Here is a 17,550-nt window from a genome sequence, read left to right on the forward strand (position 1 = left end):
GTTCGTGTCTCCACTTCTAACGTGACGTCTAAAAAAGAGTGTCCACAATAAACAACAGGCAGAGTCGACTTGTTTTGATCAGATTGTCTTTATTCAGTGAAACTCCACAGAAACCACCCAAACACATCTTCAGCCAATCAGATAAAGTGCAGGATGCAGAGTATTTATCTGTGAAAGTGCTCCACAGCTGCTGGAGTCTCACTGGTTCTGCACTTTGTCTTAGTTTCAGTTAAAACAGGTGAGCCATGACACCACTTAATTCTTTATTTGTATATTTTTATCCTTTTATTCAGATTTTTATGCTTTTTTTTATGTTTTGGGGAAACTTAATTGTTTAGTGTTGAAGCCAAGTTGCTTAACCTTTTTTATTTTTTTATATATTTTTCCAGGCACTGCATCTGCATATTTTTTGTCTTTTTTGTTACGTTTAAGCTACACTACTTAAAATTAAATATTAAATAAATAAATCCTTGACTACATAATCGTTTGTTGCTGGTTTTCTTGAGTTGATCTTGAGTATTTCAAGTTTCCTGATGATAAATCGTCATATTTTTTGCAGTTTTTGTCAGTTTTTTTTCTCTCGCTGTAGCAGACACACACTCCTGCCATCACTCTCTCACACTCACACACACATTCACACTTGTTTTGACAGCCACGCGCTGGCTTAGAAACATCTTGGTGCACAACCTGCGGATTCACAGCGACGTTTGATCAAACCACCCCAGACACAGATAACCTTTTTTCCATCTATCCGTCCTTCATCATCCACCTGTCGCCTCTCTTCCTCCACCGGCTCCACCTTCCCATCCATCCGTTACCTTTTCTGTTTCCAATCCACCTTAAACCTCCTTTGGACCACGCAGTCTCCTATTTATTCTTTTTAAAACAGCTCGGGTGCTGTGGTTGTTTGCATCATCAGTAAGGCTCAGATTCTAACTTCATAAAAATGGAGGACACACGCACGTGGACAGAAATGTGTCTTTGAAGACGTTAAATTGGACAAATACAAGACTGGAACTTTGAACCTGAGTTTCAAATCAATCAGCTTACAATTTTTAAAACAATAAAATAGATTATAGCGTCTGAGCCCGTGATCTTATCTTTTGTTGTGTTTTGTTTGTATTTCACTACTTTTTGGATAAATAAAGTATTTCATCTTCTTATTCTTACATACATGCCCTGTCACTTGTACTGGATATTGCATGTTTTCATGTTAGCTGCCTATAATTGCAAGTTTAAATGTTTAAATCTTCAGTCAGATTGTCGATTTGAACGAAGTGAAACACTCTGGAGCCCATTTCTTACTGAACGTCCATCACAGGAAACGCTGACGTCGGTGCAGAGACACTTTTAGTTCACCTTAATCAGATCAGATATAAGTTGACATGCAGATGAATGGTGATGGCTCAAACTGTGGGAGCACCAGTGTGTGAACATGGGGAAGATGTGCGACTGTCGATCAGACGTCATTATATAAAAAACAAAAAAACAAAGACACGTGTATTTAACTCCTCGACGGTCTGTGGCCTCTGTCGTACCTGAAAGCAATGTCACCATAGCTGTTTTAATAATGTTTGCTGAGTATGCTCACTTCTGTTAATATGAACTTAATATGCATGATAAGTGTGACTTTACCATGTCTACATTCACATTTGAGTGTTTGAGTAAATGTTTTCTCAGATGTTTACATTTATTTTGTCATTTACTCAGCACTTGCGGCAGTTTAAAGGTATTTTTTGTAATTACCCTTTAATTAAACCTGTCACCAGCAGGGGGCAGCACTCTACTGATGTTTGTTGAGATTTTAATTGAGATGTTTTACTTTTGATCTTTCTTTTGATCTACCCCTATTTCCTCGACAGGCTTTGCCTTTTTCCTGACAGCCACAGTAAATACCTTTAAATTTATTAAATTAGTGGCTGGTTAAGCTACGCTGACTTGCTGCAGCACATCGTGTTATTACACAAAAATCTGGCCCGGCCCTAGTTTGCCTCTTACACACAGAACACAGATGCTTTGGACATAAAGTCATAGCAGCTTTTCAGAACTTTAGATCGTTTTTCAAAAAGGTTTGGAACTTTTTTAAAATGTAGAAATTTACAACATGTACCTTTAAGTTTATCTGTTTTGTTCTTAAATTGTGACGTTTACTAAACTTTTCAGAAAAGACATCAGACATGATCCAGATGTTGTCCTGAGGTTGACCCCCTCTGCTCTCCTCTGGTCTCTCTCCTCCTCGGTGTTCCTATGCGGTGGTGCTCTGTGATGAAGACATGCTGCTCTCTCTACTTCGGTTCTTGGCGACCTGCTGCTGGTCTTCGTTGCCCGGGGTGTTGCGGTGCTGCCGGCGCGGTGTTTGGCGATGCGGGAGCGTCAGGGTGCAACAGGAGACTCCAACCGTGGGCTCGGGAAGATCCTCGGCCATAGACCAGCTGTCTGTGGCCGGGTCGTATTTCTGCACGGCCGCCTTGTAGCGTTTCTCCGCTTCATTCCAGCCGCCCAGCAGGTACAGCTTTTCTGCCAGCGAGGACAGACCTGCAGTGCTCACACCAAGAGGCAGCGGGGCGGCCCGGCTCCATGATCCACTCTCAGGAGAGTAGACCTCCATTGACAGCACATCCACCCGCTCTCCACCGGGCCCCAGCTGGCTTCCTCCCACCACGTACACCTTCCCTCCAACGGTGGCGGAGCAGTGCCAGCCGCGGGGCGTCTCCATGGGAGGCTTCTCGGACCAGGTGTCGGTCTCCACGTTGTAGCACGCCACAGAGCGGGAGTAGGCGCAGTTGATGTAGCCACCGGTCACCAGGATGTCTCCGGAGGGCAGAGTGGCGCTGGCGTGGCAGCAGCGGGGCATCTCCATGGGGGCACGCATCTGCCAGGTGTTGGAGGAGGGCAGGTAGCTCTCGCTGGTGGCCAGGAGACCTTCCACGTTGCGCCCGCCAATGGCGAACAGTCGACCGCCGCTGGCAGCCAGGGAGAAGTGTGTGCGGCGCTGACGCATGCTGGCCAGGTGGAGCCAGGTGTTGAAGCGAGGGTCATATCTGATGTAGGGAAATGGATGAGGAGAGAGTCAGTTAAAGGCTCGTTCAGGGAAAAGTGGGGCTCTAATATATCTGATTAGGTAAAACCAAAGTAGCAGGGACGGGTTACTGATCTCAAGGTCCTGTTGATGTATTGGTTATAAATGTTTTTCCAGATGTTCTGCAGTAATATTCTTTTTATTGCTTTAATATTTTCTGAGACGTGATCTTCTATCAAAGTCACCATGATATAATCAAAGAGCAGCATTAACCCCCTTGTGAGCTTCACTACAGTCAGATATCTGAGAGCGTCCTGCTGGTTGTTCCTGCTCCCACCTGCTGAGGGTGCTGACGGCGTGTTTCGCCTGGTTTCGGGCGTCGTTCTGGTCCTCTCCTCCCGCCACATACAGAAAACCATCCATCACAGCCACGCACTGGTTGAAGCTCTTTGCTGGCAGCTGGGTGAGGTGACGCCAGGTGGCTCCTCCGTCACGAGGGTCCCTCCACAGCACCTAAATGCCAAGGTCAAAGGTCAGTTTGGCATTTTATTAGTTTTAACTGAATATAAAGAGTACAAAACTAGCAAATAAGTCCATCTCAGCCCCAGGATCAAACTACATGTCCTCTCACTCATATTTCCCCATTGAGGGACAATAAAGGATATTTCTGTTCTATTTCTATTCAGTATAGTCACACATTTTTAGCACCGACCTCTCGGCTCAGAGCTCTCTCGGTGAGAGACGGACGCCCTCCGACGATGAGCAGAGTCTGATGCCCGGCGCGGACCCGCGTGCGTCGGGACTGCAGGGTGTTTTGCTGGTAGGGCAGGAGGTGGTAGTTCATGGCGTCCACCAGCAGGCGGTGACACTGGGGGTCCTGCATCATGCGCGGCACAGGCTGGATCTGGCTCACCAGCTCGCTGGCCGGGATGGTCTCAAAGCGAACTTGCGACAGAAGCTCTCCGGCGTGAACCTGACGGGAGGCGTCAAAGTCGAGCCACTTCATGGCGAGCTGGAGGAGGAGATGACATCACTGGATATGAGAGATTTAAAGATTTAGCATAAACTCTCTCATTTTCCAGTCCTGCGGCGGCCATAGTTTTTCAGGAAACCCACATCTCCTGATTTCTGTTTGTCATGAAAAAGTTTTAAAATGTCTTGTTTTGGCACTTATGATTTAGGTTTAATTAATATGATTTGTGATAATAACTCACCGTTTGGATTCAGTATGTGTAATTTGTTGTGCTACTAAACCAGTCCGGAGATGGTACCAGTTTAATGTATCTACTGAGATATTCACAGACTCACATATGGTCCAGTTTATAAATAAAATCACTTCTTCTCAGCTGTTTGTCTATTTAAGTTTGTAATGGGCTGAATATTAATAAACAGGCAAGGAGTTATACTTGGGGCCTTATGCTCACAGCCGACCTGCAGCTGACTGGTTTGGATTGATGGGTCTGTGCTGGGTTCTCAACAGCTGGTCTGGGGCCTGTTTTTAGTCCTGGATGAAAATAGAAGGAAGTCCCAGAGGGTCAGCGAGTTAACACTGCAAGTGTCAGGAGTCGCCTCCTAGAAGAGCCGGCACTACTTCTCACCTGAGAAGTTGATATTATTTTCCCCCAAATTCACAGTAAGAAGCATTTTAGTAGAATTTGGATTAAAATAAACTTAAGATTAAACCGCAGCTGTGATTAATTCGGCTGGATGTGCTGGAACGATGTTTTATTAACAAATAAACACGATGTTTGACCTCTGACCTTGAAGGCGGTGACCTCTGAAGGCAGCAGCAGTGAGTCGTCCTGCAGGAAGGCCGAGATCTGCTCCAGGGTCAGCTGGTTGAAGAGCGGTGTCTCTGCAAACTGCACAAAGTTCTCCAGCACAAAGCGGCGGGCGGCGTCGCACACAGGCAGGAGGGCGTAGGCGGCGGCGATGTTCCAGATGTAGACACAGGTCTGCACGTTGAGCTCGGCCAGCAGGAAGTCCACGCACATCTTGAGGAGCTGCGGGATCTGCAGGGTGGCGGCGGCGGACACGGTGCAGCTGATGGTGTACAGGGACATGTGGACGCGACCCAGGTAGGCGAAGGTGATGACATTGGCCAGACCTGCAGATGGGGAGTCACCACATAAACTGAAGAACTTAAGAAAGTTGTTTAGATAAGGAGTGTCATGCATCGGTAGGAGCAATGGATAACTGTTTTATTTAACTGTTTTATTTTAACATTTTATTGCCATTTATACTTGAAAAAACTGATTTTTTTCTGCTTCATAGGATGTAAATCCAATCCAATTTTATTTATAAAGCACTTTAAAATACCCAGCACAGGAACAAAGTGCTGTACAGAAAATAAGTTAAAACAATAGAATAACAGAAAACAGCAAAATAAATAAATAAAAAACATAAAATTAAAACATAAAATTAAAACAGCCCTATGTTAAAACAAAAACAAGATAAAACAGCATCGAATCACCTAAAAACAACTAAAATAAAAAACCAACATCTCACGTGGTGTCAAAGGCCAGGGTAAAGAGGTGGGTTTTCAAGAGTGACTTAAAAACAGGTAAAGAAGTGGCCTGTCTAATCTCTAAAGGAAGCTCGTTCCACAGTTTGGGAGCTGCTACAGCAAAAGCACGATCTCCTCTAAGTTTACGCCCAGTCCTGGGTATCTTCAGGAGCAGCTGATCAGCTGACCTGAGAGAGCGGGTGGGTGTATAAGGCTGTAGCAGCTCAGAGAGATAAGATGGAGCTAGGCCATGGAGAGCTTTAAAAGTAAATAAAAGAATTTTAAAATGAATCCTAAAAGAAACGGGCAGCCAGTGAAGTGAAGCTAAAACAGGGGAAATGTGCTCAAACTTTCGAGTGCCTGTTAAAAGACGAGCTGCGGCATTTTGCACCCTCTGTAGATGACTAATATATAATGCACTGACCCCAATATAAAGTGCATTACAGTAATCCAGCCGAGTGCTAACAAAGGCGTGGATCACTGTCTCAAAGTGCTGCCGTGAAAGAATTGGCTTTATTTTTGCCAGCTGCCTGAGGTGAAAGAAGCTAGATTTTACCACTGCCTTAATTTGATTATCAAACTTCAGATCACAGTCCACTTTGACCCCCAGGTTTGTGACAGTTGGCTCAACATACTGTGCCAGGGAATCTACATACACATTGGGGGTCTCAGTGGAGCTACCAAAAACCATCACCTCTGTCTTTTTATCATTGAATTTTAAAAAGTTAACAGACATCCAAGCCTTAATGTCATCGAGACACTGAAGTAATGGCTGTGTAAGGTATCTGCCTAAATAGTCTGCAGCACGACATGATTCAACAAAAACATCTAAAAGACAGAAAACTATTAACACGCACTCTCTTTTTTTAAGATGTTATTGCTGTAGCATCGGTATAAGAGATGCTGTGATTGGCCATTGTAACAAACTTGGAGGAAGAAGCTGTACATTTGGCCTGGTAACCGTCATGAGGTGCATGAAGTCTGTGGCCAAAGGAGTTTGACTTATGTTGTAAGCTTTATTTGAAGGTTACATGTAAGAATCTAAGCTTTGTCTTAACATGAATTGAACCTACCAAGAGGCGAAAGGGAGGGGAGCTCGAGGCGCTTCATGCTGGGGTCTTTGGCCAGAATCTCCCTGAAGTACTGACTGACTGAGGAGATCACCAGTTTGTGGACATCAAAGGCTTTTGTCTTACAAGCCAACTCCAGATCAGTCAGGAACCTGGGAGGAACAAAGAAGAAGAAAGCTCTAATAAAACTCTAAACTGGTCATTTTCCCAGGTTGTATCGTTCCATAACTGAATTACTGATGTGTTTAATTGAAAGATTCATTAAATGTGTGGGTTTTGCAATGCACTCAATCATAGCTGTAGCCTAAGAAGGTTATATTGTATCATGCTGTTTTGGCGCGTACTGTAAAGTGCCAATAAAAGTTTTTCAGTTCCTTGAAATTTTATTGATGAAATTCTGCCTGAATCTTGAAATTACCCTTGTGTGCCTCAGCAGCCTGTAAACTTAAATTATTGCACAAAAACATATATTACTCTATCACTAACTGAAAGTGTTTTATAGTGTGATGCAGCAGTCAGCATCAAACTAACTTCTCCTGGCGCATCTTGCTGAGCTCCTCCAGCAGGGCGTTGCCGTGCAGGGGTCGCGTGAGCTCGCTGCCCAGGCCGAGGCCTCTCTCTCCGGGCTTGATGACGGGCGGCGGCAGGGGTAGGTTGAGGCTGTTCAGCTGAGCGATGTCCAGAGCTGCCATCTGCTCAATCTTCTTCACCCCGCTCTCCATCACCACAACACCGTCGCCACGGTTCTCCACTTTCAAGGTGGCTGAAACAGCCTCCATGGCGACCTGAGAGATGGTTTCCACGGCAGCCTTCTTCGGACGGGAGGCCTTCTTCTTGGGAGGCATCGTTGGACTGTGGGCGATGTGTTTTTTTTCTTTGTTTTAGTCGATCTTTACTTTAATGACTGAGTTTATTAAATTCACCCACTGAGTAACTTACTTTTACAATAAAATGTACAAACGAGTTGGTTTGATCTTCTTTAGGGGAAAATAAGTGTTCAGTGAAGCAGCCTTGGATCAGTGTTGATAGCTGGGTAGGTTGGTGGTTTCACTCTAACACAGCACACAGCACCTGGAAGAAAACAGAAGCAGAAATTTGGAGTTCACCAACTTGTCCAAGTACTTTGATGTTCAGCCTGGGGGAGCTGATGACCGACCCAACAACCGTCCAGTTGGTCAATGACCAACTTTGCCTCCTGGGCCACAGCTGACCACAGGTTTACAGGAGCTGCTCTTCCCAGGTGCTCTCAAATTCAAGTGCTGACCAGGCCTCAATTTGCTTAGCAAGGAAAACAGCCCTCAGGTCCCTCCCTCACTACCTCGGCAAACACTTTGCCGATCAGCTTTTGGATTATGGTCATTATCAGAGTCAGAATGGATGATCACCTGGGATACACTCATTCACTAACAACCAATCAAATCCACCCCTCAGTCTTCACATCTAGTTTTAAAATGGTGACTCAGCTTGAAGCTTCATGATGTGATTTCCCTCTCTGGTGTAAACAGTCCTGTTACATCATCCCAGTTTCCTTTATAGTTATTGTTATCTGGTATTTCCAGTATTTTATTCTCATACATTTTTTTCATTATTGCTGAAATTTTGTTTAACATCGCAGTTTTTATATTTTGTACATATTGACGAAGCACTTTGGATCCACTTCTTACATTTTCTGTTTACAGTATCACAAAATCCACGAGCTTTTCTTTTCTTTTTTTTTTTTTTTAAATGACATCAGAAACAGCAGTATGCGACATTACGTGATGGCAGAGCTTCAGTTCATCCTTTGTCATTTTTTTTTTTTTTTTTTAATAAATAGGACAGGAATGAGAGAAAGAGGGGGAGAGAAAGAAAGAAAACCAAAGGGGAGAAGAGACGGTGAGAAGGGGGGGGAAGAGAGAGAAAAAAAAAACAAACAAAAAAAAAAAGAACTCCTGGGTCACCTGTATGGAGAAAAAAAACAAACAAACAAAAAAAAAACAAACAGAGGAGACAGCAAACAACAAAGAGCAACATAATAATAGAGAAAACAAAGTACCATCACAATAAACTAGCTAGTCATAGATATCAATATTTACTAAATAATAAACGATATTGTGCAGCACGCAAGATAGACAGCGCACAGTGTGCTTTGAGGCAGCAGCCAAGAAAGCTTTAGTCCGCGTCTGTGAATACCCATGTGTGCATACCTGTGTGGATCAGCATGCTTGCATTCCAAAGGTTTCTCCATGTAATGATCTGCTAGGGAGTGTGGGGGGGCCGCAGCCCCGTCCTCCAGGGTGTGAAGCGGGTATGGAGGAGATCAAAACTCCAGACATCCAGAGGCCCCCAGAACACAAGAGACCAAGGAAGACCAACAGAGGGGCAGCCGCGCCACTGTCCCAGTAAGAGCTGAGGAGAGTCCCAGATGAGGGCTCGCCCAGCAGCCGCGGAGCAGAAGTCAGGGGGAGTTGCAGTGACGCGCCCGTGAGCTCCGCCGGCCCCCAGCTGTGCCTGAGTGACCGAGCCCCAGGCCGAGAGGCCGGGGGCACCCCACCTCCAAAGGGGCCCGAGCGAGCCCCAGGCTCCAGGCCCCGACAAGCGGCCGCCAAGGAGTGAGCCGGTGTGTACCCGGACGCCCACCCCCAGACACAAAGAACCACCAACACACCGACACCTGAGGGAGTCCGCCACCGGCAGGGGAAGTGGTGGTGGGTGGAGATAGGCCTCCAAACCTTGGAGGGCCTGAGATGTCCCCAGAGAGGTGGCGTCTGATACCCAACCTGACATATAGACACAGACATACAGGCACACACAGACACAAACATCCATTCCCACCCTCATGCTCTCATATGCACTCACTCCACACTCAACCAACGTGGAGACAGACATAAAGAGACGCTGTACACACAATCACACTCCCCAAGCGTACTCTACGAACCGGGTCTAGGTACCCTTGCCCCTGGAGGGGGGAATTGCACCCAGACCCAGGTGGTGTTACCCTTTTCCCTGCGGTGGGGAGAGGCAGACCACCCCGACTCCGCAGCAGCAGGGAGGCCCCACACCCCAGACCGCAGTCAGACGGCCAACTCCTCCTACTAGCCCTCCCGCTCCAGCAGGCCGCAGAGAATGGGGGTGGGAGAAGACTCCAAACCTCCCTCCACCCGCTCATTGTAGTGTTGATGCATATGTGTTCTAAGGTGCAATTAAAACCCAGGAGGGCATGGAGCTACCTGCCAAGGAGCAGCAGGTAAGCGCATAGTCCCTCCTGCTAGCCCTCAATGACTAAGTGTATTTAAAATTGAGAGGTGGGCAACGTCGTCAGGGGTGAGGTATACACCCTGATGGTAATTTGGACTCCGTGATTGTGCCCACCCCCAAGATCCTATATGTATGTGTAATGAGAGTGTGAATAATGTGCTTTTCAAAAGTCTCTGTATTATGGTGACTTCAGAATCACTCCCCGCCTACTGACAGATGACCAGTACTCTGACACAACACAACAAACACCGACTGATCATCAGAACCTTTTCCAAATCCCGCAGAGGCTCGCCCGAGGACAAACTCCACGTCTGTAGCTGTGAATGACAGCTGCATGTGTCCTGAGGCTCGGCTCGGGGCGGTGTTTGCGGTTTATAGTGGCCCACTGTTGCACATCACACGCTCCGTATTTCACTCACAAAGCGACCGGGGAATCTTAGTCACGCTCGCAATGAGTCGAGCTCTACAAACTGCCAGAGCAGTGAGGTGACCGAGAGGAGGCGATACATGGATGTTAGAGGGTGTCTGAAATAAACAAAGAGTAGAAATGTTGCATAGGGGACGTCCTGCATATGCTGAAAGCATATAGGTTCAGTTGTGCATGAAGGATGGAGGGTGTCGTCTTGTCTTTTCAGCTGAAAACAGTAACATCTTGTATATTATATGCATAAATGTATTTGTGCAACTGGTCTGGGATATTGTTTACAAACAATTTTCACTGAAAGCTTTCGGATTCTACTTATTCTGGTTTGGTTGGTTATATATCTTAAATCAGGGATGACAAACTCATTTTACATCGTGGGCCGGACTCTCCCCTTTCTGTCAGTGTAAAGAAGTTTGACTGCACATTTAATCTCTGAGAATAATATAAGAATAAGAAGTGCAATATCAACAGCACATCTCAGTTTTTCTGCACGATAAAGAAAAGCTGCTCTGGTAAAACAAAAAATGTATCTGCACGGAGCTTTGGGCCAAAATTGTAAGAAATAAATGTGAAATGAGAACTGATTATTTCTACTGTAGATAGTAAAAAAAAACAACCAAAACCCAGGAACTTTTACATCATTTAATCATTTATCTATTACTTAATAACGTTGGTGTAGTATGAACATCCATTGGGAGAAAAAGCTATAAAAGAAAATATTAGCAATCTTTACTGCAAAGAATCTGTCTGTTTGTGTCTTTTGTCTTTGTGTGGCACTGTTTGGTTCACACTGACAAACACATCCTTCTCTGACGATGCAGGACAAACAACAAATTTCAAATCTTTTGATAAAAACTCCTCATCTGAAACTCGGCGTGTCTGCTTTGTGCTTTATATGCAGCTATTTTCTACATCAGCTGCTGCACTCGTGCGCGATGCAGTGAATGAGCGAAGGTCACGATGACACGGTTATAAATGTTAGTGACACAAACGCAGAGGCCTCCCTGCTCTGTTTGCAGAGTTTTAAAGTGTTGTGGACATGCAGCGATAAACAGAGACGGTGATCTTTGTTCTTGGCTCACAGTTTGTTGATAACGAGCTCTGCCAGTTATAAAACCACACAGCCTTGGAAATAGCAGCTTTGCCCTTGTTGTCATTCCAGAACATGTTCAGTAAGTCCGCATTTCCTTTGTTTAGTGAAGAACTGGGCACAAGTGTAGATTTCAGGAGGGATAAACCATTAAAGCATTAAGAAGCAGAATTTGTCATTTTTGGTGTAACTGTTGCTCTCTTAGCAAAATAATCTGCAAAACTTATGAACGTGTGCTTGCACAACGACTGGACGTAGTAAGGTTTAATATGTTAAAATATATGAGCTTATTTCTAACATGTTATTAATGTGATTTAAGCTTTTTTAGATGGTGTAAATTAATGATGTTGTCTCTCTGCCTCCGTTATGTTTCTCATGCTTCCTTTGCTGCAGAATGTGGCTGATCTAAATCGTTAACAACATCCTCTGATGCGACCACCAGTGTTACTGTATCTGTAATCTGATGCTGTCAAACCTCTCAGCTCATCAAAAAGACGGCTCGGTTAACTTCTAGCCTCATGGAAAAAGTATTCCTACACCCACAACTCAAACATAACTGCAGTGAAACCACCGAGACCACAGACGTGATTCACCGCTCTTTCCACCCTCCTCCCTTAAATAGCGCCTTTGGGCTCCACATAAGGACGGGCAATGGTGGGAGATGGGATAGTACAGGACGGAGCAGCAGCTGTTGTTGGTGTCATATGAAGAGGAGGAGCTCAGAGTTACAAATGGTCACTTGGAGTGTTGCAATCCCTCCTGAAACAGTTGAAACAGTAGCGTTTAGCCGACTGCTAAGCTGCTGTATAACCTCATACATCAGAAGAAGAAGAGTGAAATCACTCCACAGACTTTCGGATCTGTGAGTCTATACAGGGTTTCTGTGACTGTGACCTTGGCCGCTCCCCTTCAGTTTGATGGTAACAGCAACGCAGAGCCATTAAAACATGAAGCATCAGCAGAGATATGAAGACAAAACCAAACGTAAATGTAGAAAATTGAAAATTTACAGCCTGATCTTAAAAGATATGCAAACTTTTACTTATAGAAATTTCAAATAAAGTAAGAATTTCTTTTTCAGTCCCATAAAAATCGCATAAACATGGCACAGAGGCCCCAAGGGGTGCACGATGAAGTGAGATTAGTGGCTCAGCGGGCTATTTCAAGCTTAAAGTCAGAGTTTTCAGTGTCTTTGTGCCTGGCTAAATCACAGCAGTAACATATGCTGAACACAGAACCTGGTCAAGAGCAGGTTATGTTCACAGTTTAAAATCGTCTGACAGACCCAGGTATTCACTAATTCTTTTATTTAAAGCATGATGTAAGTGCAATACAGATTCTTCAAGCTGGTAATCGGAATATTGATTAAACCCAAACTGAGTGCGAGTCTCTTTCACACTGCTGCATCTGCCAGAGCACAGAACACACACCAGGAATACCTACTTCTGTATCTGCTGGCAAACTAAAGCGATTTCCACGTCTCCTTATCAGAGCTCTAAGTCTCAGATATAAACAGCAGCACTGAGGGCGCACTCTGCCATAACATAAATAAACAATAAAATGTTTATTTTACCGCTCAGTGCGATAAATCACCAGATTTAACCATTTTCTGTGACTTAATCTCTTTTTGCAACGACTATGCATTTTAATGATTTTTATCACCATTTTATTATTATGATCATGTGATAATGGAAGCCTAACAGGGAGAGCTGATAAGCACCGTCATACCTGTTAACTCCAGCTGGGATTTCAGGTTTTGTCAGTTAACACAAGGAAAGTCTGTCTTATAGCATACCATGGTTCATTAATTCTAATTAGCAAAGGTGACAATGCAACAGCTGGTTACTGGTCCCAACAGCTGTCAGTGAAGGTGGCCACGCCCCTCAGAGAGAAACTATCCACAGAAAACTGTAAGCAGGTTTATTCCTGCTGTGAAGCTGGATGTTTTAACCTGAAGGTTTATGGGGACTCAGTTTAGGAGCAAGCCTCAAGTGGCCGTAAGAGGAACTGCAGTTTTTTTTTATCACATTCAGGCTAATCAACGCCTGCTATTTAGCTAAATCTGATTAAGCACCTTTTTCTTGGTTTACACAATTTTATGCTCATGGTTGAACACCGGACAGTTTTTGTTCTTCCTCATAAGACAAAGCCTACATCCTAAATCCTAAAGGGAAAAAACGTCCACCGGTATTTTAACCTAACTAGTTTAGAAGAGTAGCTTCAGTCTCTGCAGGCTACTGAATTTCATTCCCTTTCAAAAGTTAAACACAGTGTAGTTATTTATACATTTGTCTACCATATGAAAGATCCCCACTTCAGTCCATGGAGGATACACAAATCCCTTTGAGGTTGAATCAGGAAGGGAAAATCAGCCAAATCCTCTGTGGTGACTCCATTGAAAGAGGAAGCAGCTGAAAGTAGCCTAGCTTAAATGTTGAAGCATTACTTAAATGCATGTTTTACAAGTGTAATTTACTAAATGTGGCCTGTCACAAATATTAATAAGCCCACTCTCTTTCATATAAATGCATCTGGAATAAAAAAAAAGCCACTAGCTGACGCTGTGCTCTCGTAGTTTAAACATAAATAAATCCATCTATCATTTCCTTTAACATGTAACATCTTTAAAATCAAGATTTCAGACAAACTTGCTAACGAAGTGATTCAGTGCTGTGAAAATAATCTTTGCTCTGTGTGGGTCAGCTGTCACAAATATCTGGGACCAAGGTTAGAGGTGTGAGCAGCTGCTCCGTCATCCACCGTACTGGGAACCAGACCTCCACCCCCAGCTCCAACCACCAACAACAACAAATATACCTCTTTCAAAACAACAAGATTGAGCATTAATCAGTTTGAGTTCAGGTGTTATCACAAAAACTGTGAGAAGATCCTGCCTTCTGTGGTTAAATAAAAGCTCTGGACTAAAGCGGATCAGCCCATATGTGTAATAGATTACTCTGAAAGTTATTAATGTAAACATGCAGCCGAACACAAATAGAGTTCAGTTTGAATCGCTGCCAGTGATCACATGATCCATCTGTGGGCTGATTATTTTCTTATTTACAAACATAAACATTTTTAACATTGTTGCCCATTTCAGCTTCAGCTCTGCTTTTCTTTGAATTTGATTATTGAAGTTATGGAGCTGTAATGAGCCTCACAGTTTCTTCTCTGCAGTCTAATAGATGTTTGTTTGTGTCTGGTGGAAAAGAAAAATACATCTTAAATGATGTTGAAAACACTTTTTAACTGTATTAATTTGCTGTTGCCACACGTGCTTTTTCACCTGAAGAAATAGGAACTATTTTACTGTGAAATACAAGGAGGAGGCTGGTAATCTAAGCACTGGAGGTCCAGCTTCAGCTCTGAAATTTTATTTTTAAACCTTGAGCTCTGTGCTCCTGTGAAGCTGCTCTGAGTGTGTCGCACTTCTCAAAGAAGCACAAATTTTGTCCAATAATTGTCACTCTGCAGAAAACGAGCAGCGTCTTTTCAGTTAAACGTGTAAGAGCTGCACAACACAAGCGCAGTCTACAGATTCTGATTTTCCGAGTGTGTTTATTGTTCCTTTTTGTTGTTTTTAAACTTGATTAGAGATGTGTTTTCAATCAGCAGTGATTCAGGAGTGAAAAACTACTTATGAGAGGGAAAAAAACTCTAATGTGCCAATTTAAAAAAAACAACAACTATGTATTAAGTGTGAATTTATCTGCTGCCCTTTGTGACTGGATCACAGTGTGGGAGGTTTAGGAGACGGAGAGCACCTGTCGATGAGGAGGAGCAGCAGCACTCCTCACATCCACAGTGAACACACACAATTATTCTCTCTGGCATAAAGAGCAGCTTAAGTCAGCAAACTTTCATTTATTAAAGTATAATTTTGAATTAATAACTCATATATAAATGCTCTGATTATTTGCTGTTTGATGCTCAGCAGGAAGTGACTGATTTTAGAGCAATTTCACCGATCAGCTGCTTGCTATAGTCTGAAACATCGGCGTTATTTACAGAGTTAAAACTGGTCGTTGATATTGTTTCCACGGACAGAAATAGAAAGCCATCTGATTCATACCTGAATTGTTTGGGAACAACCGTCACACACAGTCTTCTCCATAGTGTGCGTGGAGAGGATATCCCTAATCTGGATTACACATAAACAACACCTTTATACAGACATCTACAGTGTCTGTGTGTAAATTCTGCCTCATTTGTTGCCGGGTAAACCTATTTATCTGGTCTCTCACAGCCTTCAGCTCTCATGTGCGAATTATAAATATTGATGTGAGAATTTCACACGTTTGTTCTTCTTCTTACAAGCTAGAATCTTCTGTTTGTTTCACTTTGTTTGAAATCTTGATCACAAATTTGCCCGTGCTGGAAAATCCAATCAAACTTTTTAAACCAAGAGTCTCAAGAAAAGGCGATCAGCTCGATGTAGAAATGGTTGCATTTATAACATTCATCGTTAAATAAAGAAATTAGTCAATAGAGAAAAGATTCAAAGCTGCTGAGGTCTTACCTGAGCTACAGAGACAGGTGGGCTCATGCTGTTTTCATGCTTGGGCTCCACAACCAACTACAGGCTCACATACTGTGACAGTAATAATAACCCATAATAACTGTGTGCTATACTTTGTGCTATACTGCGTTTATGTCACCTGTACCTGTGCAGCATAAATCCACACGACACAACAGCAGCTCCCGGCTTCTATCACCTTTCACATGTGGCTGCATTCCTCTGCTTATCTCATACGGGTATTTATAGAAGCTGACCAGCACTACAGGCGTGTGTGTGTGTGTGCTCTAACACCCCCTGCGGTACAGTAATATTCCAGCAGCAGCTTCTTCACATTGTTTCCACTCAACAGTTAAATATAAAGATTAGAATAAATTCTAGTTTTTATGATAATAGCATAATTTCATATTGAGATAATTTCATATGTGTTTTGTTTTTATTTCACTTTAATAAAATCTCCTCAACATGCTGTTAAGCATTGAAATTAAATGTATTTTACCTCTTTCTCTGGCCTCGCTCTTGCTCTTCTTCTCTTCCTTTTCGTCTTCTTTCACCGTCTTTCTTTGTTCTGGGTGGTTGTTCACTCACAGGTTCCTCTTAGCTCCGTCCCTCTGTCCTCTGTCCATCTGCAGCAGTGCTGTGTGTGTGTGTATGTGACTGTTTGTGTGTCAGTATCAGGGTCCCCAACAAAGCTGTAACATATGATTCAACCCCCCCTCAGACCCTCCTCTTTCGTTTCCCTTCTCCAGCATCCACCTCCATTTCCAAATACAGGCACCCCCTCATCACCCCTCCCCTCCTAGAATAGAATCCATAACAGGCCTGCTCTCTTCTCACCACCCTCCCTCCTTTGGGACCTCAGGGTGTCAGGTGTTAAACTTGGCTTCTCTCTTGTGTGTCTGTTTTCTTTGTTAGTTTGTTGCTCAGCTTTTTCACACCAGCAAACAGGGTTAGCATGGCTCAATAGTTATTTTATGATTACTGCAAACATTAAGTTGTCTAGTGTTTAGTGGATAGTAATAAATGTGCCTGGAATTTAAATGCAACAAAAACTGACAACTGGAGTCATGCACAGAATTGACATCATATAAAAATATCACCTGTGTTGTCTCACGTAAACATGCACTCAATAAATATCAGCAATTCAAATCCAAACAAACCAGACAGCTACAGGTTTGTGATTCCTGATGAGATGCTTGGATAATGCAGTGGTTCACATATCACATAGCAAGCAAATGACTCCTGGTTTGATCCCAAGAAAAGACACATATCCTCTTGGCGTATGTCAGGAGGGCAACTGGTGTAAAAAAAAAAAAAAATCTGCCAAATCAAACATGTGAAGCTAACTGCTGTGGTGACCCTTTGTGAATAAGGAGGTAGCTGAAAGTAGCTTTCCTTTGTATAAAAGAATAAATTAACTGTAAGTCAACCAACACTCTAGTTTTAGGAATGAATCTTATGACATAACTCTGAGGAAAACATCCAGCTCCAAGTTATCGCATAGTCAGTGATACCAATACATTTAACGTGGAAGACATTTGTGACTTTTTACACAAGCTCCTGGAGACGCTACAGTATATGCAAGTGCATTCAGAAATGTTGAAGCTGGTCCCCTGGAAACAATTGTTGATAGAGGAATTCAATGAATGGGTGTTCTTGTTTTAAAGTGACCCTTCCAGTCAGTCTGT

The 17,550-nt window shown here is 43.5% G+C and overlaps 1 protein-coding gene across 2 annotated transcripts; it reads right to left on the reverse strand.

Annotated features, from left to right (window-relative positions):
- Window positions 1-69: 69 nt before the first annotated feature.
- On the reverse strand, window positions 70-16,533 carry klhl43 (kelch-like family member 43). 2 transcript variants are annotated; one of them, XM_082522007.1, is made up of 8 exons: window positions 16,362-16,533; window positions 7,535-7,666; window positions 7,127-7,447; window positions 6,599-6,747; window positions 4,780-5,126; window positions 3,732-4,031; window positions 3,357-3,532; window positions 70-3,041 (listed from the first exon to the last, which is right to left on the reverse strand). In XM_082522007.1, the coding sequence occupies exons 3-8, from the start codon at window positions 7,438-7,440 to the stop codon at window positions 2,246-2,248; spliced, it is 2,082 nt and encodes a 693-aa protein (XP_082378133.1). In that variant the 5' UTR covers window positions 7,441-7,447; window positions 7,535-7,666; window positions 16,362-16,533; the 3' UTR covers window positions 70-2,245. The 2 variants fall into 2 exon arrangements, with proteins under 2 accessions (XP_082378133.1, XP_082378132.1); XM_082522006.1 differs by having other exon boundaries at window positions 7,127-7,666.
- Window positions 16,534-17,550: the final 1,017 nt, after the last annotated feature.

This window comes from Aulonocara stuartgranti, assembly GCF_965226115.1.
Source record: "Aulonocara stuartgranti genome assembly, chromosome: 22".
Taxonomy (NCBI): domain Eukaryota; kingdom Metazoa; phylum Chordata; class Actinopteri; order Cichliformes; family Cichlidae; genus Aulonocara; species Aulonocara stuartgranti.